The sequence below is a fragment of the Prunus avium genome, chromosome 7 (assembly GCF_965620075.1).
Source record: "Prunus avium chromosome 7, drPruAviu1.hap1.1, whole genome shotgun sequence".
NCBI classification, from domain to species: Eukaryota; Viridiplantae; Streptophyta; class Magnoliopsida; order Rosales; family Rosaceae; genus Prunus; species Prunus avium.
The window spans coordinates 25,226,117-25,253,026 of record NC_142290.1 but is presented as its reverse complement, the minus strand read 5'-3'; the positions used below and the strand labels follow the sequence as shown (position 1 = coordinate 25,253,026).

General features: G+C 39.2%; 1 protein-coding gene, 1 long non-coding RNA gene, 1 other non-coding gene and 3 pseudogenes across 5 annotated transcripts; 2 read left to right on the top strand and 4 right to left on the bottom strand.

The window, feature by feature from the left end:
• Positions 1-305: 305 nt before the first annotated feature.
• Positions 306-1,999, bottom strand: LOC110771512 (sulfate transporter 3.1-like; annotated as a pseudogene). The gene is made up of 5 exons (XR_015825787.1): positions 1,907-1,999; positions 1,711-1,808; positions 1,448-1,574; positions 1,054-1,340; positions 306-920 (listed from the first exon to the last, which is right to left on the bottom strand). The product of XR_015825787.1 is annotated as a sulfate transporter 3.1-like (transcript).
• A 512-nt stretch (positions 2,000-2,511) lies between these two features.
• LOC148293217 (uncharacterized) lies at positions 2,512-4,596 on the top strand. The gene is made up of 2 exons (XR_015825770.1): positions 2,512-2,648; positions 3,283-4,596. It is a non-coding gene; the product is annotated as an uncharacterized LOC148293217 (long non-coding RNA).
• A 134-nt stretch (positions 4,597-4,730) lies between these two features.
• Positions 4,731-6,937, bottom strand: LOC110771506 (protein ANTAGONIST OF LIKE HETEROCHROMATIN PROTEIN 1-like; annotated as a pseudogene).
• Positions 6,938-8,139: 1,202 nt separating this feature from the next.
• On the bottom strand, positions 8,140-9,828 carry LOC110771510 (uncharacterized; annotated as a pseudogene). The gene is made up of 2 exons (XR_002528895.2): positions 8,478-9,828; positions 8,140-8,327 (listed from the first exon to the last, which is right to left on the bottom strand). The product of XR_002528895.2 is annotated as an uncharacterized LOC110771510 (transcript).
• A 6,493-nt stretch (positions 9,829-16,321) lies between these two features.
• SVR3 (elongation factor family protein) lies at positions 16,322-23,689 on the top strand. Its single transcript, XM_021944434.2, has 14 exons — positions 16,322-16,660; positions 16,919-17,028; positions 17,108-17,311; positions 17,403-17,579; positions 17,960-18,112; positions 18,976-19,065; positions 19,350-19,484; positions 19,580-19,696; positions 20,246-20,397; positions 20,473-20,557; positions 20,886-20,980; positions 21,831-21,996; positions 22,230-22,425; positions 23,177-23,689. Exons 1-14 carry the CDS (start codon positions 16,417-16,419, stop codon positions 23,311-23,313), a joined length of 2,061 nt encoding a protein of 686 aa, XP_021800126.1. The 5' UTR covers positions 16,322-16,416; the 3' UTR covers positions 23,314-23,689.
• Positions 23,690-24,589: 900 nt separating this feature from the next.
• Positions 24,590-24,661, bottom strand: TRNAH-GUG (transfer RNA histidin (anticodon GUG)). The gene has a single exon. It is a non-coding gene; the product is annotated as a tRNA-His (tRNA).
• Positions 24,662-26,910: the final 2,249 nt, after the last annotated feature.

The following is a 26,910-nucleotide window of genomic DNA, read 5'->3' as shown; positions in this document are numbered from 1 at the left end:
AAAACTCCAATGCCAAACAGTTCTAAATATAATTCTTTACTTATTGAATTTACTTAGTTACCACCTACAAAAATCTCTCTTTTTATACCTAGGCTATGTCTATATGTATATATGCCGTTGCATTGCACCTCTTGGTATTAGTAGGTATGTTATGACCTCGCTTGACAAAATTCATGGCTTCGCCAATGTAAGTGTCTAAGTTTTGAAACTTCAGATTACTGGTCTTCTGAGACTAAAGTTAGATTTAGTTGACTAAATTACAGTTTGAGTCACATTATTCTTGTATTAAATTTAAAACACTGGTGTAAGTACAAGAACAATTCACTGATTCATTGCTTTATTATTCTTAAAAGCAATAATGGCATGTGTCCTTGCTTGGGTTTAGCTCAGTGATTGAGGTCCTTTCCTTCCCCCATGACCCAATCAGAAAACAAAAAAGAGTCCTTTATTTTGATAAGCACTACGGGGCAAAAAGATCAAAATAAAACGGAAGAGAATATTTCAAAGGTAGCCCATTCTTCCACAACTTAAACGGAATAAGCTCATGCCCAAAGTTGGCAAGAACATTAATCGTAAAATTAGCCTCCCTAAACACATGCTTACAAGCCATTTTCTCACAAATGGAACACAACAAGAGAATATCCTGAATAAGCAGCTTAATGCTCCAAGGGATGGAAGCAGCTTGGTTTACACAATCAATAATAAGCTTATAACATGCAAGAGTGTGTTCAGGTTTAATTAATTAGTACCTTTCTCTTAAGTAGTTGGTATTTGCAAAGTAAATGGGAGCATCAATCTCAAGTATGAGAATTCCAGGAACATTGCTTGCATTGGGATACTGCTCAACATTTCTGTAAACCATGGAATTCAGAAGGTTTCCCTGAACAAAAGTCCTTGGCCTTGCCAGAAACAAAAGTACCCTGATCACAGATATTGCAACGTACACACAAGAAAAAAGAAATATTAGTTCTAATAAGTAATGTTAAGTTGTTGATATGGTGTTGTTGTCACACACAATAACTTTTTACTGGTGTGACATATAGTCGTACGTACCCCTAAGACTAGTCCAATTTCAAGGCTGCCAAAAACGACGCCGATATAGGCACTCATGCAGACAACAATGTCAAACGTATCAACCTTCCAGAGGTGAATTGCAGCTTCATAGTCTATGAGGCCGAGCATGGCGGCTATTATAATAGCAGACAGCACAACCAAGGGAGTGTAATGGAACAGAGGAGTGAGGAACAACAACATGAACATAACCGCAATTGCCATGACAACATTCGACATTGCTGTCTTGCATCCTGCATTGTAGTTAACTGCTGATCTGGAAAACGGCCCTGAAAATTGATGAAAAATTTCGCTTAATTAGCAACATGAAATGAATCTAATTAAGATTAAACCCTTTAATTTAATTAGTATTAAATGTGTATGATGAGTGATTAACCTGTGGTGAGGTAGCAAGAAGTGCAAGAACCAGCAATGTTCATCATCCCAATGGCAATTATTTCTTTGTTCCCATCAATGTGGTAATTCTTGAATATGGAAAAGCTTCTCCCTACTGCTATTCCTTCCTGCACATAGCAATTAGGAAAACCCACAATCCATTAATTGTTATAATTAAGAACGGTTTGCAATACAACATGTTCTTTCTCGTGATCAACTGGCCTAACCAACATCAGTAATTAAAGAATTATGTTAATTACTTACGGCGAGAGCTATGACTTCAGTTTTGAAAGCTGTTGTCAGATAAGGAGACACAAACAGAAGGTCTACATTGGATTAAGCCCCTTCTTCAGCTTTCCTATCTGACAATATATATCCACCAGAAAATTCAGGCATTAATTAGAAAAAATGGTCGTTATAGGTAAAAACCAAAATCTCTATTTCTCCCTCTAGCAATAACTTTTCGACCACATCTTTCTGTTTTCAGGATGCAAAACACATAATCAAAAGCCAGTTTTCTTATAGTGACCATCAGAAATTGAAGCGAGTTCATAATTTAGCTAAAGTCGAGAAAAAAAAAAATGGACCCGCCTAGACCCGCCTAGCGCCTAGGCCGATTTTTCCAACAGCCTAACTACAAGTAATCTGAATGCATTCCACTAAAAAGCAGGAAGCAGAGTAATTGCTCACCTCTTTTTTGGGTTGAAGAAACTATCCCACCAGTCAGAGTCTGCGGCTTTAGGCTCGACTGGAATGCTTTTTCTTCAATTTCCTATCTTTCTTGCTTTTCTTTGATTTCTTGGGAGGCGCCATGAGAGCTAAAATGAGGAATTGCTCACCTCTTTTTTGGCCTTGAACTTGAAGACTTTGATGGGAAGTGCGATTCAGTGAAGCGAGCCAGGCAGCGAGGGAAATGTAAAGCTTGTATAGCCTTTTTTGGTCATTGTTGTTCTTTTTTAATAAATAGTATAGCCGCGCGGCCGTACTGTTTAAATATAATATATTTTAATAAATAGTATGGCATCTTTTCTTCTTCTTTTTTTTTTCAATTTTTTTTCCTTGATTTTCGTTTATCAGGGCTACAAGCTCAGTTGGCTGCCTATATTCCAGGCGTCATCTCTTTGAAGGAGTGTACAACGGCACCTGAGAAGCATGTGCTTGCAGACGCCACATCGCATAAACAAGACACAGAAGAATCAGAGGTAATCTCCATGTCTGTTTATACATTCCCTCTGCAATGGGAAATTGGACTGAGGTGATGATCCATTTTTTAAAGCTTCAATACTCTCTTCTTAAAGTTTTACTCCATTAATTTCCCTATCCATAATGGGTTAGCAGTTTTTGATTGGTCCTGCACATTTTCTGTCCTCTTTCGAACCAGTATGAACTCTTCAAAAATGATCTAGACATGCACCCATGAGTTCTCACTAATGCAATTATGTTCTTTGCTTCAATGCCATCGTGTATGGTCTTCTAGCCAGAAAGTCTTTTGAAAGACTTGCTTTTTATATTAGATGAATTGCGGAGCCAGTATTTGAATATATGGTTTATCTTCAGAATTATGCAAGTTGTTTGTGGCTCCAGGATTCTCTTTTGAACTTCCTTTTATTTTATTTTTGAGGCCTCAAATTTCATATATATATTTATAATAAAAGTGGTACTTCAATTTTGGGAAATTTTACGGAAAGTAAGCTGGTTTCTGTCTACATTGGGCTGGACATGAAATTGTTCAGCTTATGGCTTATGGCATGTTGCATTTGATTTCAATAGTTCAACGGTGCATGCGATTTTGGATATCATTTGAATTTGACACATCTATATTCCACTTGTATCCAGGATGACTTTCTGCACGCTGAAAGCTCTCATTTGGATGGAGATCAAGTGGCCACGGTATCGGATGGTGTTTCGGACTTGCAGGATTTACAAAGAAGAATTAAAGCTATTGAAAAGGCAATGGTGGAAAAGAAAGGCATTTTTCCGCAAATCAGGTAGAAAAGAAATTCGGGGATGGGGTTGGTAACACTATGAAGAAGCGTGAAATATTTGGCTCAGGAAATGAAATTCTGACAAAAGACATAATTCTTGATCAGATATCAGAGTGTTCATCCTAGTGGATAAGCAGATGAGACACCATAGAGGCTGATGGTCAGATGCTTGAGTTGCGGGAAACCACTGACCAGGATGCCAGCATTGATTTGATGGTTGGCAAAGGCCAGAAGGTGGCCGCTGTACCAACTGACCACAGTCAGACTGAAGCAGTAAAGGAACACAAGAATAAATATTCCTCTTCAGAATCATTGGTTGAGAAGGAATTGGGCGTGGACAAATTAGAGATCTCTAAGAGATTTACAAAGCCCCGTCAAGAAGGCAACAAGAAAAAGGACTCTAGAAAGACTTGATTCTGATGTACAAAAGTTGACAAACCTTCAAATAACCGTGGAAGACCTGAAGAGGAAGGTGGAGATTACTGAAAAGAGCAAAAAGGGCAAAGGTATTGAATTTGAAAACGTGAAGGGGCAGCTGGAAGAAGCTGACGAGGCCATCACTAAGTTGTTTGATGTCAATCAAAAATTGATGAAGAACGTTGTAGATGGTCCTCTGTTCTCTGATGGAGCTTCTCGGGTAGTGTCGGATGAAAGTGGGAGTGGGAGTGTGAGTCTGTGAGAAGAATGAGACTTTCAGAGTAAGCAAAAAGAGGGTCCGAAAAAATTGGGCGGCATAGTTGGAGTTGCAGAAACTGCAATTTCTTCTTCTGAAACTTGATGGTGAAAAGGAAAGCAGAGGATCAACAAGGATCACGGAGCGGAAAACAAGAGTTCTTCTGAGGGAAATAGAACCAACCAGAAACGCAAGAAAGGGCCCTTCTGTGCATGCATGCAGCCCCCAACCAAGGGAGATTGAAGCAAATGGAATTTCATGGTCCCATGGTATAGTTTTAAAGCAATGATGAGGCATTAGTTTTGTCTCATTGTCCATAAGGTTTTTCTTTTTAGAGAGCTCTACTTGTTTTGCCATATTTTATAGAGAGGAGTATTGGGTCAGGCATTAGTTTTGAGATCCTGCTGTACATGCCAGGCCCCATCTTCTAATCAAAGGAAACTCACTCTGATGGTGTTTGCTTTGTTTATCATATTATTTTTCTTTTACATATATTGCTGCTTGTCTTACTTTTTGTTACTAGCGAGTTGTATGCCGCAGCTTAAAATAAAAATGTATTATTTTTGCGGGATATCTTTGGCTTTAAACTTCTTTGGTGTTACAAGTTCTCGTAGACTCTGACAAAATCAGCTTCCATTCTACTTTCCAAGCCGCCATACAAAGATGGCTGATTCACAGTCTGTCAAAAACATACATACATTTCTTTTATGCAAGTCAATGTGAAATAAGAGAAGCAATTCAGCATTTCATGTCATGTATGGCTGGTGCCGGTGAAATTGCCGAAGCAAATACTTTTACAGATTGAAACCGCTCCAAACTTCCAACTCATTTAAACCAAACCAGACTGGCAGAACAAGAATCACTTTGGTGCAGCAGTCTGCTTGCTGTGCAGCAAGTGTTTCACTAGGATATCCCTCATAGTCCTCCCCAACGGATCAACTTTCCTACAGCATTGTTCACCATATCCCGAGTCATGATGACCAGATAAAGCAACATCTGGTTATAATATATCTCCACTGTCAATTCTTATATTGTGAAGTAAACAATATACCAAGATGATGCTCGGAAGTTTCCGCTTATTGGGTCTCCACATGTGACATGACCTTGGTAAGGATTCTCCAAGTGCCCCTTAACTGCAAGAATGCCGTTACTGCAAGTGACCTTGCAGCCCCATGCACGGCATTGAAAGCGGAAATGGAAGCTGGGAGGCCATTGCTTTCATAAGGAGTTATGAGCCAAGGAAGCAGAAGATAGGCAACCCCACCAACTAAGTATTCTCTAATCTCACTCCTCCAGATAAAGTTTTAACATTTTCATTCAAACGCTGTCCACCTTCACAGAGCTTGAAAAATCCTGAACACTTTAAAAGTCTAGACACCGTCATGCCCCCAGGCCAACCAGTTACTACTTTCAAGAAACCTCATCTCATGGTCAACAATTCCCTGCAAGAGCCTGCTGTAGTTGTCCTCCAGGTCACACCAATCGTCTGATGTTTAATCGGTAGGAAGGGTCATAATGACGTGTGTACCATCTATGTCTCCACAACAATTGGGCAATCCAAAGGCTTCTTCAAGTTTGGACTTTATTTCTTCCATTCTGTTGGAATCAGGCCACTTGAGATGGTGCTTGGCACGTTCTTCCAATGCTTCAATGAATCTCCAAGTCACCTGAGAAACTGTGGACTGGCCTACCCCGAAGGCAGCTTCCACTGAGACTTGAGACTCACCGGATGCCAACCTTCTCAGGGCATTGCAACCTGTTTCTCAACGCTAAGAAGCCTTCCTTCTATGTTGATGAGACCTGACAGCGGCCTCGACACAAGTTCTTCTCTTACAAGGGAACAGATATAGTCAAAAGTCTTCTTAGAGACCCAAAAGAAATACTTAAAACCTTCCTCCTCATCATTGCATAGTGAAGAATATGCACAGATGAATTACATCACCAAAACAGAATAAAGTCAAGTTATCATGGAAAGTTCAAAACAGAAATCAACTCGAAAAAAAAGTTGAAAAAATCTACAAAAAGGGAAATAGGAAGACAGAAAAACTTGCTTCCATATAACAAGCAGCAAAGCCCGACTATGTGTTTGTGTCTGTATATTCCCCAAGTTTGATTCAGTCAGGATTTCCAACTACTCATCCACCTTAGGCCAAAACAGATTCCTAACAATTACATACTACTTTTACAGGCTAAAATCTCTATTGCTCCCTCTAGTAATAACTTTTCAACCACATCTTTCTCTTTTCAGGATGCAAAACACATAATCAAAAGCCAGTTTTCGTATAGCGGCCATCAGAAATTGAAGCGATTGCATAATTGAGCTAAGGTCAGGAAAAAATAAGGACCCGCCTAGGCAGATTTTTCTAACAGCCTAACTGAAGAAAAGCACAGTTTATAGGTTTTGAGCTCTAATTATGAACATCATTGCTGAATTTAACATTACATAAGAAAATCCACCACCTGTTCTAGATGTCTGTGCATCATAGATTTTCCAAAATAAACAAAATATAAAGATAATTTAGTTAAAGCTACAAGTAATCTGAAAGCATTCCACTAAAAAGCAGGAAGCAGAGTAATTGGAGACTGAGCTTAGCGAAAAGGAAAACCTTGGGTTGAAGAAACTATCCCACCAGTTAGAGTCTGCGGCTTTAGGCTCGATTGGAACGAAGCTTCAGTTTTTCTTCAATTTCCTATCTTTCTTGCTTTTCTTTGATTTCTTGGGAGGTGCCATGAGGGCTCAAATGAGGAATTGCCCACCTCTTTTTTCGCCTTGAACTTGAAGACTTTGATGGGAAGTGTGATTCACTAAAGAGAAGCGAGCCAGGCAGCGAGGGAAATGTAAAGCCTGTATAGCCTTTTTTGTTTTAATTTTTTCAAATTAATGGTATCGCCGCGCGGCTATACTGTTTAAATATAAAATATTAAAAGAGTATAACCGCGACCCTCTTTTTTTTTTAATTTTTTCCTGAAAGTAATAGTATAGCCGTTCGGCTATACTCTGTCAAACTGTGTGTTGGTTTCAAACTTCTTCTGTTGCATGTTCAAACTGCGTGCTTACGCAAAACAGATATGAAAAAATTGATTGCAGAAATCTACTGCACTTGGTAATGGAAATTAATTAAAAGAGTATAGCCCTATGCTCCTTTTTATATTTTTTTCCTAAATTAATAGTATATATAATCCCCTTTTTTAAAATTTTTATTCCAATTAATAGTATAGCCGCTCGGCTAGACGTTTTGAATGCAATATACTGAAAGTGTACAGCCGCGCGGCTATACTCTGTTTTTTAAATTTTTTCCTGAAATTAATAGTATAGCCACGCGGTTATACACGGTTCGTCTGGTGGTGGTGGAGGAGGGTATGTGAAGATGTTTTTGCATACATGATAATGGATAATTTGGAAGTGAAGCCTATTTCTACCATATCGTGATGCTGAACAAGGTCAATGTTAAGGAAGTTGGTACCCTTGAAGAGAGGATCGTTCATCTAGGCATGGATGAGGTTTGCGTTCTTTTTGTTTTTGTTTTGTTTGGAGGTATTTTTAACTTATTCAAAATGATGATTTTCTTTTCATGAATTCTTAGGGTCTGAAATTGCTGAAGGCATCATTGGAATCCAATGCAGTTCTCACCAATGTGTTCCATTGTGGTTGGGCAGTTAACACCATACCTTAGCGATAGAAAGAGAGATTTTTGTAGTTGGTAACTAAGTAAAGAATTATAAATGCAGAACTGTTTCGCATTGGAGTTATTATTGGTCAGCAAATGACAAGCGTGCATGTGATATGGATGATGAAGATTAAAAGTAGTAGTTATATGCTCAAACAAGTGAGAAGTGAGAAGTGAGAAAAAGGCTACGAATATTCCACATTCTTTTTCCCTTTCTTTTTCTTTTTTATTTTTTTCTTTATTTTTTGTTTTTCCGGTCTTTGTTTTTGGATCAAAATGCCCCTCAACAAAGTAACGACAGTTTCTTTAAATTGAAAACAATAAAGGTAAAAATGATAAAATTGAAATCACGAGAACTTTAATAATAAAAGTGATAACCACATGAATCAAAACCTTTTATTTATCAATAGTAAGTTTCTTCAAGGTTAATTATACTAATTAAACATTGTAAGCTAGATTAGCATATCATTAAGAGTGCTGTCTATAAGTTACTTGAGAACCATAGCTGCCGCGCACCATGACCCAATGGTCTTCTTAGTCATTCCACCACATAAGCTGCAGATCACAAATATGAAAAGTTTTTAAAGTCAAGAATTACGCAAGCAAAGCAGCCATGACTAAATTGACTTTGGTAAATTGTTAAATTATGAATCTGAACCGTTAATTAAGTTAATAGGCATAATAAAATGCAGATGACATACATACCTCCGCACTTGTAACCCCTAGGACGTCCAGCAATTTTGCAGCGTTTAGGAACGGTGCCGGCAACTGCGGGGTTGAGCCCAAGGCTCTTGGCTTCTTTAGAAAGGATGATGGCACAAAGGCAGCTTGTGCGGACCTTCTGCATCAGACCACAGCACTTGGGAGGAACCTCCACGCTCTTATCCTGTGAGGAGGGTGCACAAGATGCTAGCTTGTAGATCAGCACCTCCGGGTCCAGCTGCCCGCACTCCCCAGCCCCTTCCACCCCTCCCCAATTATTGCCTACAATTGCATCCACAACCACATGTACCTCAATATTAAGCCTCCTCCCATTTTTTTTCTTTCTACAATTCTTCTGCTAATGCATGACTTGAATCACAACTTCTTTCAATGACTTATTCAATGAAAGTTCAGTTGACTGAAATGGCGACCATTAAGTCGTCCACTACACACCACAAGAAAAAATTTATTTTGCTGGAAGTTAAGACATAGTTTAAATTAAGATGAGACAATTTCCTTTGAATTTTGATAGAGAAATTGCGAGGCAATGTCCTATATATCAGTACTATTGTTGGAGTTGCTTGATTGATTGGAATTGAAAGTGACTATTAATACTGTGCTTAGAAGCATACCACAAAGGTCGGCCAACAACTTCTCTGAGAAAAAAAACACACTTTGGCGCCGCACTGGGGGAGGAGGTCTTGGTTCCTCCTCACTTCCTCCCCTGGTTTCTCTATGTACAAGTGACAAGTCCCTACTTTCCTCTCTCCCCTCTGTGAGAGTCTCCTCTCTCCTCTCTGTGAGAGTCTCCTCTCTCCCTTGTGAGAGTTTTTTACTTTTTCTGTTTGTTTGTGTTTCTTGTCCTCTCATCTTTGCCTCCTCCCCTACTTGTGAGTCGTCAGCTCCTCCCACTCCCCATGAGTGCATTTTCTCGGAGCTATGTCTCAGATCTGAGTCTTTTATCCCCTCTACAGTTCTCTCTCCTTTGGCTAGCAGCTACCCTTCTTTGTTGGTTCTCAATCACCACTCCTTGCTCCTCGGCTCTGCGGGTACAACTTCCGTCGATCTCTTTCGGTGGCGGTATCTATCTGTGGTGTGGGGATGCGTTTAAAACTCTTGTGAGTCTTGTCCCTTGGATTATGGGAGCACGTTTTGTGCGGGTGGCTAGTTCCCCCCCATCTTCCGCCTGGACCTTTGGTTTGTGTTGTTACCAGTTACTCTTTCTCGGTGATTGCGGATTTGCGATGGTGTTGCAGCAGATGGTCTTTGGGTGGCGCGGCTGTGGCTTTTGCTCAGATCTAGGGTTTTCTGTTTTTCATTTTCGGCTTTTGTTCTTGGGCCTTCTCTGTCTGTTATTTACTTGACTGTTTGGCCCTTTGTTTGTTTGTTTTGCTAGTGTTTCGGCTTTCCTTCACCTCTTGTAATCCTTTTCAATTTATTTGATTAGAATTACATTGACCAAAAAAAAAAAAAAAAAAAATTAATACTGTGCTTAGTGGTTGACTGCAATGGAATTATTCAGTTGACCCAGTATTGGAATAACGCTGTTACTGGAATTATGGTTATGTTTATATGCACGTGTCAAGTTTTAAGAAAGATGGTGAGAGTATACATTAAATTAAAATAATGAACAAAAATCTACTCTGTTAAATATAATATTACCTAGAACAGAAGTATTAAAACCACAACACTTTTATTTAACTGTGTTATTATATGAGACTTTCTATTTTGTTAAGTTTCCGATGTGGAACTCGTGTGTTCTTTAACACTAATTACATATGAACTTGGACATTAATTGATTGCCTTCCAATCAGCTGACTGACAGTATACTTAATGTTAAGAAGTTTCATAGTGTCGCCGTGCGGCTATACTCCGTGTTTTTTAAAATTTTATTCCAATTAATAGTATAGCCGCACGGCTATACTGTGTCAAACTGTGTGTTGGTTTCAAACTTCTTCTATTGTATTGCATGTTCTAACCATGTGCTTACGCGAAACAGACAAGAAAAAAATGATTGCAGAAATCTACTGCACTTGGTAATGGAAATTATTGCTTCTTGTCCTTCATAGAAGTAAAATACGAGTGGAGTAGCTGGAGTCTCATCAACAAGAAATGAACAACCAAAAACAAACACCACTAAGGGTTTGTCATATCGGTTGGTCTTGTACGTACTATCAAATATCAGCACGTCCTCAAAGCAACAATAATCATGTAAAGAATGAGAATCTCTTCAAAATAAATTTTCCAATTTATTCTCCTCATCTACACTAAACATGCAAAAAAAATTCCGGGTCCACTATTGCCTTCGCATTCATGTAGCTTATTGCTGCTTGCGCATCACTATCCAATACTACTTGTCAATGCTCGAAATCCAACATGTTATATAAATCCTTACTTGTGAACCCCACGTTCATGTATCCATCTGCTTGGTCAACCATATAGTCGTATGTGCAACTGGTTTTAAATTAGAATATTTTCTCATATAAATAGATTGTGCAATGTCAGATTCCTTAACACATTGGTGGAAGTGAAGAAAAGGCACCTCACATGAGTGAGCAAGTCGGTGAATGTGCTCATTTACAAATTTATTCACAATATAAACATCTCGTTTACGACAATATTGCACAGCAAATGCGATGTGATGATTCTCTTTGGTCTTTTTCCTTAGTGTACGGACCATATCCTCTCTATTTGTCCATTTCTTTGATATGCTCCCTTCTTTCAAGCACAACCATTGTCTGCCTGTCACAACCCCACCCTCGCTACGTCTTAAACGGCTTCTTCTTATGCTAAAACCAATTGCAAGACCATAGTTCAAGTAAAATCATTTTGCTTCCTCAAAATTTGCAAACTCCCTCCCCTCTAAATAATTCATGGCCATATTTTAGAAGTTTAACTCATCATACTCCATCCACCAACATGGCTCCTGTGACTACCTACTCAAATTTTGACTTGCTCACATGGCTGGGAACCCTCCTAGTTGGCATGGACTACTGGCACTGTTGGAGCAGGATTTCTTTCAAGAAGAAATACCTCCACAGGTTCTTGACTGAAGTCCGCATGCTCCTTTGGTTGAAAGAGAACTCCGGATTACGTTCCCGAGATCGAAGGATGGAAAGGGGGTGAGTACCTGCAAAAGTCACTCTGACACTCAAGTCAGTATTTGTGCAACGTACTCTTAGTGTTCGGTTCAATTTCACGTTCCTTTGCTGGAGGTCTAGTAGGGTTTTTATAGCACTCCGAGGTCGTGGGTTTAACCCCACTTCCCTAGCTTTGCGCATCCCGTCCTCCACTTCGTAGTAATGGGATCAGACGAGCAATTTGTGTCTCCCTTGTTCCGCACTCCTCTAATGGGAGGGAAGTTTGCTCATCCCACGTCCTTTAGTTGTGGCATATGGGTTAGGCCATGATACACGTTAGAATATTCTACACGCTTCGCGGGTGGAGAGGGAAAAATGATCTAAGTGGTATTTTGGAACGCGGTTTCTTCGGATTGGGCGCATGCTGCCGTGGTGGGCTCATGGTTGAGCCCGAAAATGAGCCATACGTTCCCTTTCTTGGGCTTACTGGTCATATCCAAAAATGCGATTCCTACTCATGCGTGTTGCTTCCACATCTTGCATGTGAAATATCCGAATATGAATTTCCATGCACGTTGTTAACTCTTCAACTGTGGACTGTCATATTCTTATGTGGAGTATCCAGATGTGGACAGCCAATCCCATGCACAAGTGGACCCTTCTCTTTTTTGCGGATTTCTGGACCTTTGCCGATTCGGTGGGCCCCTGCGCATTTTCCTCTTTGCTAACCGACCCCAGTTGGGGTGCGCTTGGCTTTGAGCTTTTGCCAATCCCATGGGCCCCATGTTCCATGCTTTCTTCTTCTTAGCCAATCCCAACAAGGGATGCGCTTGGTTTTGAGCCTTTGCTAATCCAATGGGTCCCATACCTCTTGGTTTCTCTCTCTTGGCCGATCCCATATTTTCTCTCTCCTGGCCGATCCCATATTCTCTCTCCTGGTCGATCCCATCCCCACTTGAGTTTGGGCTTTTGCCGCCGATCCCATATTCTCTCTCCTGGTCGACCCCATCCCACTTGGGTTTGGGTTTTTTTATCCGGTGGATCCCATATTCTCTCTCCTGGCCAATCTCATATTTTCTCTCTCATGGCCGACCCCATCCCACTTGGGTTTGGGTTTTTTTATCCGGTGGATCCCATATTCTCTCTCCTGGCCGATCCCATATTTTCTCTCTCCTGGCCGATCCCATTCCCACTTGGGTTTGGTTATTTTATCCGGTGGATCCCATATTCTCTCTCCTGGCCAATCCCATCCCCACTTGGGTTTGGTTATTTTATCCGATGGATCCCATATTCTCTCTCCTGGCCAATCTCATCCCCACTTGGGTTTGGTTATTTTTATCCGATGGATCCCATATTCTCTCTCCTGGCCAATCCCATATTTTCTCTCTCCTGGCCGATCCCATCCCCACTTGGGTTTGGTTATTTTTATCCGGTGGATCCCATATTCTCTCTCCTGGGCGATCCCATCCCCACTTGGGTTTAGTTATTTTTATCTGGTGGATCCCATATTCTCTCTCCTGGCCGATCCCATATTTTCTCTCTCCTGGCCGATCCCATCCCCACTTGGGTTTGGGCTTTTGCCAATCCTGTGGTCCCATGCTTCTTGGTTGTCTTTCCGGACCCGTGTGCCTTCGGTCTCTCTGGTGTTCACAACTTTTTCCTTTTCTTCTTTTTTTTTTTTATTTTATTTTATTTTATTTTATTTTATTTTTTTTTGGGGCTTCAGCTACCCATATAGGCCCCAATACCCCTTAGCTGTCCTTCCGGATCCGTGTGCCTTTGGTCTCTCCACCGTGAGCCTGGTGAAGGGTCGGCTCTGCTTAGGTCCATTGCTAAATTCTTGTCTTAAGGAATATCGCTTTGTCTCCGCCTTTTGCTCCGGTGGAGGCTTTGGGGTCGCAATGGTGGAAGTGGTGCGTTTTGACTGGGTGAGCTCTTCTTTTTCTAGTCTAATGATTCCATCCGCCCCGGCCATCACTTCCCTCATATCCACTGGTGGGGTCTTCACTAAAGACCTGTGCATTTTTGTTCCAAGTATGACCCCCTCACAAAACGCCAGCGAAGCAGTATGAGAATCACATTCCTCAAGAGTGGACATTTCCTCCGTAAAACGCCTCAAGTAGTCTTTAAGGCTTTCTCCGGTACTTTGCTTCGTGCTGAATAGGATCGTGACGTCCTTTCTTCTTTTCTGATTGCAAATATACTGAGATATGAACATTTCACAGAGTTGGGTGAAGCCACCAATAGACCTTGGTTTCAACTGTCTGAACCAAATCAGGGCCGATCCCGACAAACTTGAGGGGAACAACTTACATAACAGGGCCTCGTCATCTCCTTCGAGCACCATTTGTTGTTGGAAATGGTAGATGTGTTCAATGGGATCAGTTATGCCCTCGAACAGCTTAAACTTGGGTTGGGTGAACTTAACTGGCTTCTTGGCTTTCAGGATGTCTTCCGTGAATGGTGATTTGCAGATTCCCTTCGCCGCCTCCAAAGCTAGTTCAGCGGGTGTTTGTGGCTTGTACCCTTTGATAATCTTCTTAATTTGACTGCGCAAATCAGTGTCCTTCGCCCTTTTCGCCATTTTATGCGGGTTGAGATCTTTGTCTTGACCTTCTGCCGTGGCTCTGTCACGGACGCTCGAGTGTGTGCTGCTAGAGGAGTCTCCCTCAAAGATCGCATGCCTCTGCTTCCTCTTGCCCTCTTTTGAGCCCTCACGGCAAGCAATGTTCTGCGGCCTTCTCCAAAGCTTTCTCCGCTACCTTTCTTGTTTCGCGCAATTCTTTCATGATTTCCCTCAACTGGATAACAGCAAGGCTTGGTTCCCCATCCTGGGCGTTGGACCTTGCGCTTCCGGGTCGAGGAGTGGACATCGCATTCCCCGGGATGGAGGTGTTTGGAGTTCCCTGTGTAGGTTCAGTCATATTTATGATCAACTTTGCGAGATTCCCACAGACGGCGCCAACTGTTGGAGCAGGATTTCTTTCAAGAAGAAATACCTGCACAGGTTCTTGACTGAAGTCCGCACGCTCCTTTGGTTGAAAGAGAACTCCGGATTACGTTCCCGAGATCGAAGGATGGAAATGGGGGGAGTACCTGCAAAAGTCACTCCGACGCTCAAGTCAATGTTTGTGCAACGTACTCTTAGTGTTCGGTTCAATTTCACGTACCTTTGCTGGAGGTCTAGTTGGGTTTTTATAGCACTCCGAGGTCGTGGGTTTAACCCCACTTCCCTAGCTTTGCGCATCCCGTCCTCCACTTCGTGGTAATGGGATTAGACGAGCAATTTATGTCTCCCTTGTTCTGCACTCCTCTAATGGGAGGGAAGTTTGCTCATCCCACGTCCTTTAGTTGTGGTATATGGGTTAGGTCATGATACACGTTAGATTTGGTCCCCACATGCACCATAATTTCAAGCGTGTGAAAGGACCTAAATTCCTACTTCACATTAAATGGAACCACCCCCCCCCCCCCCAATGTGGTTGGGTCAAATTAAACTTTGATGGTTTTGTTCGCAATATTTCAGCTGCTACAAGTTTTGTGATTCGAGATTCTGATGGTCATGTCTTATTGACTGGTGTTAAGAACATTGGTGACAACACCATCTCCATGGCATAATGCTTGGCTTTGCAAGATGGCAGATGCTGGCGCAGTATTCTTGTCGCAGGGGACTCGAAGCTGATTATTGATTGCGTTAAACAAGAAGCTACCCCCCGTGGAATATTAGCGCCTTAATCCAGGATATAAGGCTTATCAGTTCTTTTTGTGAAGATATCTCTTTCAGCCATGTCTACCGGGAGACGAACTTTATGGCGGATGCCGTTGCGAATTTGGGCCATGGGCTGACTCCTTCCAAGCTTTGGGAGACGGGGCTGCCTTTGAACTGCTTTGTTCCTTTCTTTTTTTACCTGTTTGGGCATGCGTGCCTGCATGGTTTCTGCTTGTAATTGTCTTTTTCCGTATATAAAAAAAAAAAAACAAGGCTACAAATATCATGGCATTTGCATACACTAATTGTAATAACAGAATAATGAGTTGGTAATTGCATTCTGAAAATGCATAAGCTTGCCAATTGCATGCCAAGTTACGTACACAAATTGTAAAAATCCCCTTACGATTTGGTAATTGCATGCCTAAATATTAAACCAAACGTCAGCATATAATAAAACAATTCTGACGAAGATGAGTTGAAGATGAACTCAATGTCTGAGCTCATAATATCATTACAATTAAGAATTTATACCTAATGCTTTTCAAATGAGTCACAAAATTTTCAACATCAACAATATGTCCAACATGAAAGACAAGAAAGATACAAATTAATCATTATTCGGTTTCTTGTATGTAAAAAAACTCAAATCACAACGGTTTTTTTTCAGGAAAAAAAAAAACCCAATCCTCAAAATAAATTGACATTTTTTATAGTCACCTTGACTTAAAGATCCACCAATTGATATCCACTAGTCAAGCCGTTGTTCGAACTAAGAATCCCAACTGAAGAAGAGAGCAACAGTGGAACAAAGAGTGAGAGTGCCAACAAGAAGAAAGAGAATAGTCGTTGCCAAACTTTTATACTCTCCTTTAAATCCTAGTTAAATATCTCAGAATTTTTAAACTCATTTGAAATCCTTTAAAATCCACCTCGGTAAATAAAATGGGCCTATGTGGACCCTAAAAAGACAGGGGACGCACCTAGCTTGGGCCCTCTCAACGATGACGTGGAGTAAACAGGGCCTCCCGCAAGTGTATTTATTTGCTTTGGAAGTTCCAATAGCAGCCTCATTTGCCAAATCTCCTCTTTATCTCTCTCCCTGAGCCTGAGCAACTGTGAGCGAGCACAGAGTGAGGAGTGAGAGAGAGCCATGGAGATGGCAACATGCAGCTTCCACAGCTCCTCCTTCACCCTCCCAAACCCTAACTTTAACCCTCGAACCAACCTTTCCTCTCCTCTTCCACTCTCCAAGCAACTCTTCGGTTTCAGCTTACCTTCTTCTTCAACCGCCAAAACCACCACACTCAAACTCCGTACCCGTAACCCAAAACCCTTCTCCACTCACCCATCAATCAAATGCTCCGTTTCTGAAGCCACCGAAGCAGCCACCGCAGGTACTTTCACTTCTTCTTCTTCTCTTGCAATCCTTCATTTCTATGTCTCTGTTCTTTCCTGTTTACTGCAGCAATTCTTTACGTTTCATTTTAGTCACATAGAAGTTGCTTGCTTCTTTCTTGTGTGTGTGTGTGTGTGTGTTGGTTGGATTAAGTTTGGTCTAATTAGGAACTGAGTTATTGTCTTAGAGAAGAAATGTGTTTATGTCTGTGTTTAGAAAAGTTGGTCTAATTGGGAATTTTGGGTTATTGTATTAGAAAGGAGGAGAAAGTTGATGAGGAGAAGTGACATAAGGAATATAGCAATTGTGGCGCATGTTGATCATGGAAAGACAACTTTGGTTGATGCAATGTTGAGGCAATCAAAGGTAGACGTTTTTTCATTTCTATATGATTTAAGTTGGTCATTTCTAAATTCCAAATGAGATTGATAGGGCTTTTCTGCAGGTGTTTCGCGATAACCAATTTGTTCAGGAAAGGATAATGGACTCAAATGATATAGAGCGTGAAAGGGGAATTACTATACTAAGCAAAAATACATCTATTACGTATAAAGATTCAAAGATTAATATAATTGATACTCCTGGCCATTCTGACTTTGGAGGCGAAGTCGAACGGATCCTCAATATGGTGGAAGGGATTCTTCTAGTGGTACCGTTTTGTACCTTCTGTTGCTTTGACATGTAATCCTTTCCTATGGTGCTTGCTTCTCATCATTTGCTTGCTCTTTCTCTCTTTGTAGGTAGATTCTGTTGAGGGCCCAATGCCGCAGACAAGATTTGTTTTGAAGAAGGCTCTAGAATTTGGCCATGCTGTTGTTGTTGTTGTGAATAAGATTGATAGGCCTTCAGCTCGTCCAGATTTTGTCATCAATTCCACTTTTGAACTCTTTATTGAATTAAATGCGACTGATGAACAGGTAACTAAATGTTTGAGGAGTGGCGTACATAGAATTCACATTACTGGTTGATTTTGGTCATTTGGAATTCTGTTTGTTTCTCAAACCTGGTCCTGTATTGGAAACCTAATGCCTTTGAATCGATATATCTGGGTCAGTGAAAAGGCATCTTGGACTACTTGGAATTAGTTTGTGGTTGCTATGGGATATAATGGCAAGGAATTTCCTTCTAAAACCTGTTTGAAATGTCGATCACATTAGGAAAGCTACAAAGTGATCTATCCGTGACATCGCCTCTTTATATTAATTGTCTTGTCTATGAAGCTTTTGGATTGCACTGCTGCTTCAATGTTAAAGCATGGAAAAGTCTAACCTCATTCCGACATTCATTTTACATGCAGTGTGATTTCCAAGCAATATATGCTAGTGGGATTAAAGGAAAGGCAGGGTTGTCAGCGGATAATTTGGCAGATGATCTTGGACCCCTTTTTGAGAGCATAATGAGATGCATACCTGGACCTGCTATCGACAAAGATGGTTCACTGCAAATGCTTGTTAGTGGTTTTTCTTTAATTTCATCATTCTTTCTCTTTTTATTTTATAATGCTCATTCACTGATCTTGACCTGTCCAATCTAAATGTAACTAGTGCTTTAAATACGTTAAGAACTTAACAACAAACTATTGCATCAAGAAAGGCTGATCAATATAATGAAACTACAGGGGTCTGCATATAAAGACCCAGATGCAGTACACACCATTTCAGTATGAGAGAAGAGTCAAAGGAGGCTCAGACTCTTTAATATCTTGACTAGTTGAAATTGATTAGTGGAAGATGAAGAACAAGACCCTTTTATATTAATCGTTCTTATTTTGTTATACATTATAATTAAATGAATTTTCAATGATGTTTCCTTGCCTTGGCATGTCTCCGTGGGAAAAAGGGTAAAAATGTGCTTTATATGATGGGGAAATAATTATACCCTCAAGATGTCTAGAACATTTGCTAGTAATTGGCCATAACACATAATAACAAATGTACACAACCTTAGGCAATATGAGTTCCTGCTTACATAATTCTAGAAGTGTGTTCAAGGATTAATTATAAAGTTTCTTATATGCTTTGAGTCCAAGCAAGTCATTTTAATAATAACAATGCATTTCAGGAAAAAAAAGAAGAAGAAAGTGAATTGCTAGGCTAAAGTTGACTATAATGAATTACTAAATTTCTGTCCCATATTAAAGAGATTCAGTAGAGGGGCGGGGGGTGGGGAAATTGAACTGCACCACAAAAAATTCTTATTTTGTCACATGATATTGTATGGCTTTAAATTGTTACTATAAACCTTAGCTCCTCATTTACTTCAACTTTACTTTGCATGAGCATCATATAGCTTATTCTGTATTTAATATTTCAGGCTACAAATATCGAGTATGATGAACACAAAGGGCGAATAGCTATTGGACGCTTGCATGCTGGGATTCTGAAGAAGGGGATGGATGTGAAGGTGATTTTGAGCCAAATCTTGAATACGTTCTATGCTACATTCTAGCCTTTTTCTTTTCATTACATGATCTCTGGTTGCTAACATATTAATGCAATGCAAGTGTCTATAACTAATTCCCATAAAACCAATGATACTCAGATAGAATCTTGGAATCTTATCCGTACCTATGTATTTCCTTTTGGTCTACTGTAGTTTATGTTAATGCTTTGTGATCACATTCATTGGCTACTATACAGAAAAAGAAACATGTTTCTTAACTTCTTCTTATGGTTCGATTTTTATAGGTATGCACCTCAGAAGATTCATGTCGATTTGCAAGAGTTAGTGAGCTCTTTGTGTACGAGAAGTTCAGTAGGGTTCCTGCAGAAAGTGTGGAGGCTGGTGATATATGTGCTGTTTGTGGAATTAATGATATTCAGGTGACAACTTATTAGTTTTGCATTGATATATGGCATATGATTTTTATAAAATCTGAGAATTTCATGGCTGATTTTAATATTTTTAATTTATTTAGATTGGCGAGACAATTGCCGATAAGACCAATGGGACACCATTACCTGCAATTAAGGTGGAGGAACCAACTGTGAAAATGGCTTTCTCTATCAACACTTCACCGTTTGTCGGACGCGAGGTATGTTCTTACATATGGACGCCTAGATGTTCTTGCACTTCAAATGTGTTGGCGTTAGAAAGCCATCATAGGATTGTTTGAATGCATTTTTATTTTATTGTTAAATTGTGCATCGAAAAACTGAGAGTTAAAATACAAAACCTGAGCCCTAAAGAGGAGATTCTACACTTGAAAGTATTGACCCTGTCAGTAATGGAGCTGAAGATATAAGGGGATTCGAGCTTAGCGTCTGGACTTTAAAAATGCAATGGATGAGCAATTTTCCATATAACATACATAGGGTAATTCTCCTGCCAGATATTTGGCATATTATGATGTCAGAATGGGAATCCGGCACCATAGATTCGAACAAGGGTCCATTTAATCATGGTCCATATTGACAGTCTTGCAACATAGCATGCCAAATTATCTGGCAGCATAAGGTGCCCCCTAATCAATATCTCTTTTTAACATGTCTTTGTGGCAATTAGTGGTGGCACCATATTAAGTGATCAAGGGTTTGTTGTCTTGTTTGGCATTTTGATTGGAAATTGGTTTCCTATATTTCAGGGAAAGTATGTTACAAGTAGGAACTTACGAGATCGTCTTTCTCGTGAGCTTGAGCGTAACTTGGCTATGAAGGTTGAAGATGGTGAAACAGCAGATACCTTCGTTGTTAGTGGACGGGGTACTTTACATATTACCATATTGATAGAGAACATGTGAGTACAGTTATTTTGTTGTTAACATAATCCTATTCTTCTGCATACACAATTTTAAACGTTTATTCAATGTAGGCGAAGAGAAGGGTATGAATTCATGGTGGGACCTCCCAAAGTTATTAACAAAAGGGTGAATGACAAGTTGTTGGAACCATATGAGGTGATTTCTGTTTAAATGTTTTTTTAATGTCTGATGTTTAGGAAAAGGGTGAAAGGTCAATAGCTACGGTTATAGTTGAAGACCAATATTTATGCTTCATTTCGAAACAATTTGAATACAAATAAGGCACATGGTGATATTACTTTAAAATAATAATAAATGCAGTATTTAATTCATAAGAATTGTGATGCCTTGCTTTTTACAAATATAGCACAGATATTTCCAAATGATTCACGTTTCTTTTTGGTCAAAAATGTTCCTGATAAGTTACAAATCATGCTACCACTCTTCTGATATCAGTCATTTGTATCATGTGGATTGCTTGCAGATTGCCACTGTAGAGGTTCCAGAAGAACACATGGGCGCTGTCGTTGAGCTTCTTGGCAAAAGACGGGGGCAGATGTTTGATATGCAAGGGGTTGGGTATGTAGAATTTTTCTGCTTCTATTTTCATTTTTGACTAATCATCTTTTGAATAAATTCAAAGTAATGCATAAAATTAGAACCAAAGGCAATAAACTATGCTTGAGTATTACGTAACTGTCTTTATGACTCTACCAATGAAACTGCGTGGCAGCATAATGGTTACAGGTTCAAACAGAAGTTTGAGGCAATAAACTATGCTTGAGTATTACGTAACTGTCTTTATGACTCTACCAATGAAACTGCGTGGCAGCATAATGGTTACAGGTTCAAACAGAAGTTTGCATTATGTAAAAGATAGATCTACAGATATGATATACGGTAAATGCCCAGAAATAAGATTGGTTACCAATCTATATGCATCCGCACATGCAGGTGCAACATTAATGCAACTGAACAGCCCATAATCATGGCAAAACAAAAAAAAAACACACAAAAAAAAAAAAAAAAAAACCCAGCCCATAATGAAAGACCTCGTGAGAGTATTTCACCAGTAGATATTTGTATAGTACATTCTTTACACCATTTCTTGTCAGCTACTCAGGGATATCATTTTCACTCTTTTCCTAAACTGGTGCAGCAACAGTATCAATGTAGATCGCTCTTATAAAGTAATTGGTTTTGAAATTAGTAAGCTATGTAACCAAAAGAAAATTAATGGACTAATATTTTGTTGTCATCTGTTCAATTCCCCAAAAGCGCGCGGGTACTGTGGGGTGTCACAGTGTTATTATATACTCAACTTTTACATCTGTACTTTTACTCTACTTTTGTTGGCAGTTATTGGTTAAATTTGCTGCTTGGTGAATGCAACAGATGTCTGATTATCTGGACTTTTTGCATGTGCTAGGTCGGAAGGCACAACCTTCCTTAAATATAAAATTCCAACTCGTGGCCTTCTTGGTCTGCGAAATGCAATTTTAACAGCTTCTCGTGGCACTGCGATTCTCAACACAATATTTGATAGCTATGGACCTTGGGCTGGTGATATGAGTACCCGGGATCTGGGCTCACTGGTAATTTCTGAGATTGTGGTTATATTTTGAGGTTTGACTTTATTAGTCCTGGTGGTGGAAAGCCTTTGGCTAGTGACCACAACAGTTGTTATATCACATGCACCCTTTTTGCACTTCTAGTGTTGAGAACAAATCATCCAAAAGAGAAGTAAGATCATATATGTGCTCTGCACACATTTGCATGTGTGTTTCCCTTGTGTCAGGATGACTAAATTGAATTGCAATATTTTCAGGTTGCCTTTGAGGGTGGAACGAGTACTTCTTATGCCATTTCTAGTTCACAGGAGAGGGGGCAGTTGTTTATTGGTCCTGGGGTGGAAGTTTATAAAGGTCAGATAGTTGGCATCCATCAGCGGCCTGGGGACTTATCCCTTAATGTGTGTAAGAAGAAGGCTGCAACAAACATCCGTTCCAACAAAGATGTAACAGGTGAGAACCAACTATAGTACCTGTTCTACTTCTCTCATGTCTAGGGTAAAAGAGTTAATTCCGTTTCTGATATTGTTAACTTTACATTTCTTAAGTTATGATGTGCTGACCGCGACTGTATATTGGGTGAGGTTTAGCTGTTTTAAGTTAATAACACCGACTTCATCTCACAAAGAAAGAGAGGAGAAGTTAATAACAAAGACTAAAATGTGTTCAAACATTTCAATTTTGTCTAAACAAATTGTTACTTTAGTATTTGTAAGCTATTTTGCCCATTGTTAACAGTACTTTTAGATAGACGCAATAATGAATTGTATTCTCTGTGGAGCAAGCCATGGATTGAATTTTCATAATATTTCACTTTTGCACTTCGTGTTTCTAATGTCTGCTCTTTTTCTCAGAACAGAATTATCCCTATATTTATAAGGACATAGGATATTTCTTAAGTTTAATGGAGGTGGTATGGTAATATTTGCCAGAACCAGTGTAGGCTTTTTATTAGTTTCTGGAAGGTCTCTCCATGCAGTAGCCTTTTTCTTAGACTAGTAGTTTCTGAAGGTCTCTCCATTCTCCGACTTCAATAATCTACTTAGTAATTGATTGCTTACAAAATGGTTGGGTTCACATGTTTTCTTCTCTTTTATAAGTAAATCAATATTTTGAGTTTGTACATTTGCAGCAACAATCCTCAGTTTATGGCAATTAATAATCTAGAATCTCCTCTCTTTTTTTCTTTTTTTTTTTGTTCCAGTGATTCTTGATACCCCATTGGACTACAGTCTGGATGACTGCATTGAGTATATTCAAGAGGATGAACTGGTGGAGGTTACTCCTTCGAGTATCCGAATGTGCAAAAACCCAAAGTTCTCAAAGAAATCAAACAGGTAGTTTTGTAAATATATACCATGTGGGCTGATGAGTATTTGCGAAACTCATCGCATATTTGTTGAGTGACTTGAGAAATCAACCATAGAAAGTCACGTTGTTAGACATCAACACAGTAAGTCAAGTTTTGCAATATTGGTTGTATATATAAAAGAACAAGACTCAACATTGTACTACTAGAAGATGTTCACTGATGATGTGAAGACAAGTGGGTTGACGAAGATTTCTGATGTTGAGTTGTAATGAAGACTACAAGTATCAAACATTTAATTGGCCGAAAGACGATAGGTTTTGTTTTACCAAGTAACTGTATCTGCTATTTTAAGCTAATGGAAAAATAATTTTTAGCAAGTGATGCAATATTATTTGTCTTTTTTGAGTTTTGACTGGTTCTTGCTCGAGCTCAGGCCTGCAGTCAGTTGCTTAACAGGTACGCTATGTCACTCACTCACTCTCCTATTAAAAAATCCCATGTTTGACTCTTGACAGAGACAGATGTGGCCCCGAATGTATTTTTTTATGCTGAAGCTGTTCTTATGTCTTCATATGTTGGGTCATGAAGAGTGTTACTGCTGTTTTGTTTCGGTCTTTCGGAGAAAGTTTTACGGTCTTAGGGTAAGATTACCAGAAAGATGAAGATTGAGTAGACCTGGATATGAGACCCTGTTTGTGCTCAAGAAAGTTGGATTTGTTGAGTTAGTAAACTTGAGACCAAAGCAAAGTTCCAGCTTTCATGTTTCTTAGATTCTGCTGGCCAAATCATTTAATGGAAGCAGCTGGGTCTTTTGCCCATTTCGTGTGTAATGCGTCATCCATGGTAATCATGTGTGTCTAGAACCAAGCTTGGTCACACACAAGAAATTTTTAGGCCTCTAGAACGAGTCATTAATATCTTTGAATTATATTTTCTTGTTTTGCCTGAAAATATTTTTGAAGTTAAATAGAAGTTTCTGATTCCATTCTTAATACGGTAGAGGGTCCAAACAGAGGTGAGAACAATTCTGATGTTAATCATAAGACCGATTAAAAATTCATAAATGAAGCATTTCGTCTCATTGCAGTCTTTTTAAACAACGGGAGTGAGCCCCCTCTTGTAATCAAGTTTGACTATTCGTTCTCGTAGATTAGATTATTTTAGAATAATTTAGACTATCGTTTGTATTTATAAAATAAAAAAATAAAAACAAATGAATTAATGATAAAGGCCTAGAGTAAGAGAGGGGCAAATTTCTTTTAACATTAAAATAAAATAAAATTAAAAAGAGAAAAAGATTGAAAGTGTGGCTGCTGGGATTCGAGCCCAGGTCTCCACGGCCACAACGTGGAATTCTTACCACTAAACTACAGCCACATTCTTGTTTTCAATTCTTACAAGTATTAGTATCTAAACCCAAATATTAAAAATGGATAATAATTTTATTTTTTTTCATTAATATTTTTTTTATAAAGTTTATCACATATGAAGAGTGGGGACCATAAGAGAAATTAAAAACCAGGTAATTTTCAACTTCAGTTGGTGTTGACCAAAAAAAAAAAACTCCAGTAGGTCGTTGACTTTTAATAATTTATGAAAGTTCTTGTTGGGGATTGCTGGCAAAGCAAACGACCAAAACAGTTCGAGTCTAACAAGAGAGGCTGATTCAACAAAGTCCATTATTGACTTGGTACCAACAATACTTCACACGTACCGCCAACAAAAGTGACTGGTTTTGAAATAAATAAAAATATTTGCAGCACATGACTTGTGACCAATTTTGAAATTTGACATGGCATGGCATTTACTTGGTCTTTCTCTACCACAAAATGATTTCCTCGTCTGCTAAGTGTATTGCTAAACTGACAAGAATATAAGCATCACCACATGGAATTTTCAAGAGTTGCGCTTGTGGAAATTTCCAGAAGCATCTCCTAAATTCTCCTTAGAATTGTCATTATTATTTCATGTATAAAAGGAGAGGAGAATTTCAAATGCGTGGTTGGGTTTTTTCTTTTTTCAAACGTATTTTTCATAAGAAAGATAGAATACGTAGCTTAAGCCTTAAGAGAGAAATGACAAATAGTAGCTTCTACTATGCTTTCATGTTTCTGATATACATGTGTATCGTGAACTAAATATGGTTATTATATAATCAACGGAATTTAGGAATTTCTCGGGACTCTCTTTGTAATTTTACTTGAAAAACAAAAGATCATTAGCTTCTCATGATCACTAAGGTGCAAAGCCACCAGGATTGCAAAAGTTTCAAGTTCCAAGCTTACTTTTTTCACTCAATTTCCATGCTAACCTTGTTGAAGTGAAAGTTCAGTCAACAGTGACAGCATGTTGTAAAAGTGTAAAAGAACAAAGCTTTATATCATTTCATTGGATCCAGGCTTATTTTGGTTGTCTCGTTATTACCCAACCAGAATTCAACCGATACACCTCTTTTTGTGTTTATGCCGATTTCGGGCAGTTTATTACTTCTTTTCACCTGAAACTTATATTGCTAGAGTGAAAATGGTGAGATTCCATTTGGAATTATCCAATAAAGTAGAGATTAGATACCACGAGATGAAATTATCGTTAACGACGATTAAAATTGTTCTTTAATAGGATTTGCAGGCCTAAATAGCAGTGGGACTTTGCTTATGCTCCCTGCGATGAACAAAGAACAAAAACTCCCAAACCCCTTCCATTTTTTTTAAATTGAAATCGACGTCAAGTGCATAAGACTTTTTCTTCTATGGTTGAAAAACGTAAATAAGACTTGAAAATGGGAGAGAGAAAAGAAAAATGCATGTTGAAGATGACCTAAAATGCAACCAATATAAACTTTGTGGGTGCAGCACAATACAAGGCCCCGTTAAATAAACGAGTGACGTGTGGCTTCCAATTGCTTCCATTCCATGCAACTATGAATGAAATGTGGTGCATTGCAACCCACATTTTGGTTAACTTGTCATGAAACCTAACCATTATCTTGGAAATATTGTCAAAGTAACATTGGCACCGCCCATTAGTAAGCATTTAATTGAATGGTGATCCATGTGGATGGATTGGGATACAGCCTCAATTATACTTGTTTGCAATGCCAAAGTCAGGTTTCACATTGAGAATGTTAAAGCATCGTTCACATTGAGGATGGCCTTCCTAGCCCCCCCAGCTTTCATTAGTTAGGTGTGTGGGGAGTATTCGTGGGACTTTGGTATGTTTGCTAGACTGCTGCTCGGTACTAGATTGTCCTTTGTCCTTCTTTATTTATGTTTGGTATGGCTGGGTTTTCCCGCCTCTGTTTGTTGTTCTGCCCCTCCCCTTTTGTGGGTTTCTATTGAATTCCATTTTCGACCAAAAAAAAAAAGCATCGTTCACATTTATAAATTTCGGTTATAATAAGCATAAGAATAAGAATACTAGGGACAATCACTCAAGTAGATATTGGTTTTGGCAAACTTTTATAATCTCAACGACTAGATAGAATGTTTCTTTTGTTTTGTAATTTTAGCTTCCATTATGTTGCCTTTAAGGGTGCATCCTTTCAGACTATTTCAGCTGTATTCGTCATTTGGGTCTCTAACTCTTAAAAGATAGGCTATGAATAATATATAGAAAGAATTTTAATC

Bases quoted from the DNA above. Each gene is read 5' to 3' on its own strand.
- SVR3 (XM_021944434.2), top strand. From the start codon at position 16,417: ATGGAGATGGCAACATGCAGCTTCCACAGCTCCTCCTTCACCCTCCCA. The intron at 20,981-21,830 runs GTATGTAGAATT...TGCATGTGCTAG, and splicing joins TTTGATATGCAAGGGGTTGG to GTCGGAAGGCACAACCTTCC. The intron at 22,426-23,176 runs GTGAGAACCAAC...TTTTTGTTCCAG, and splicing joins TTCCAACAAAGATGTAACAG to TGATTCTTGATACCCCATTG.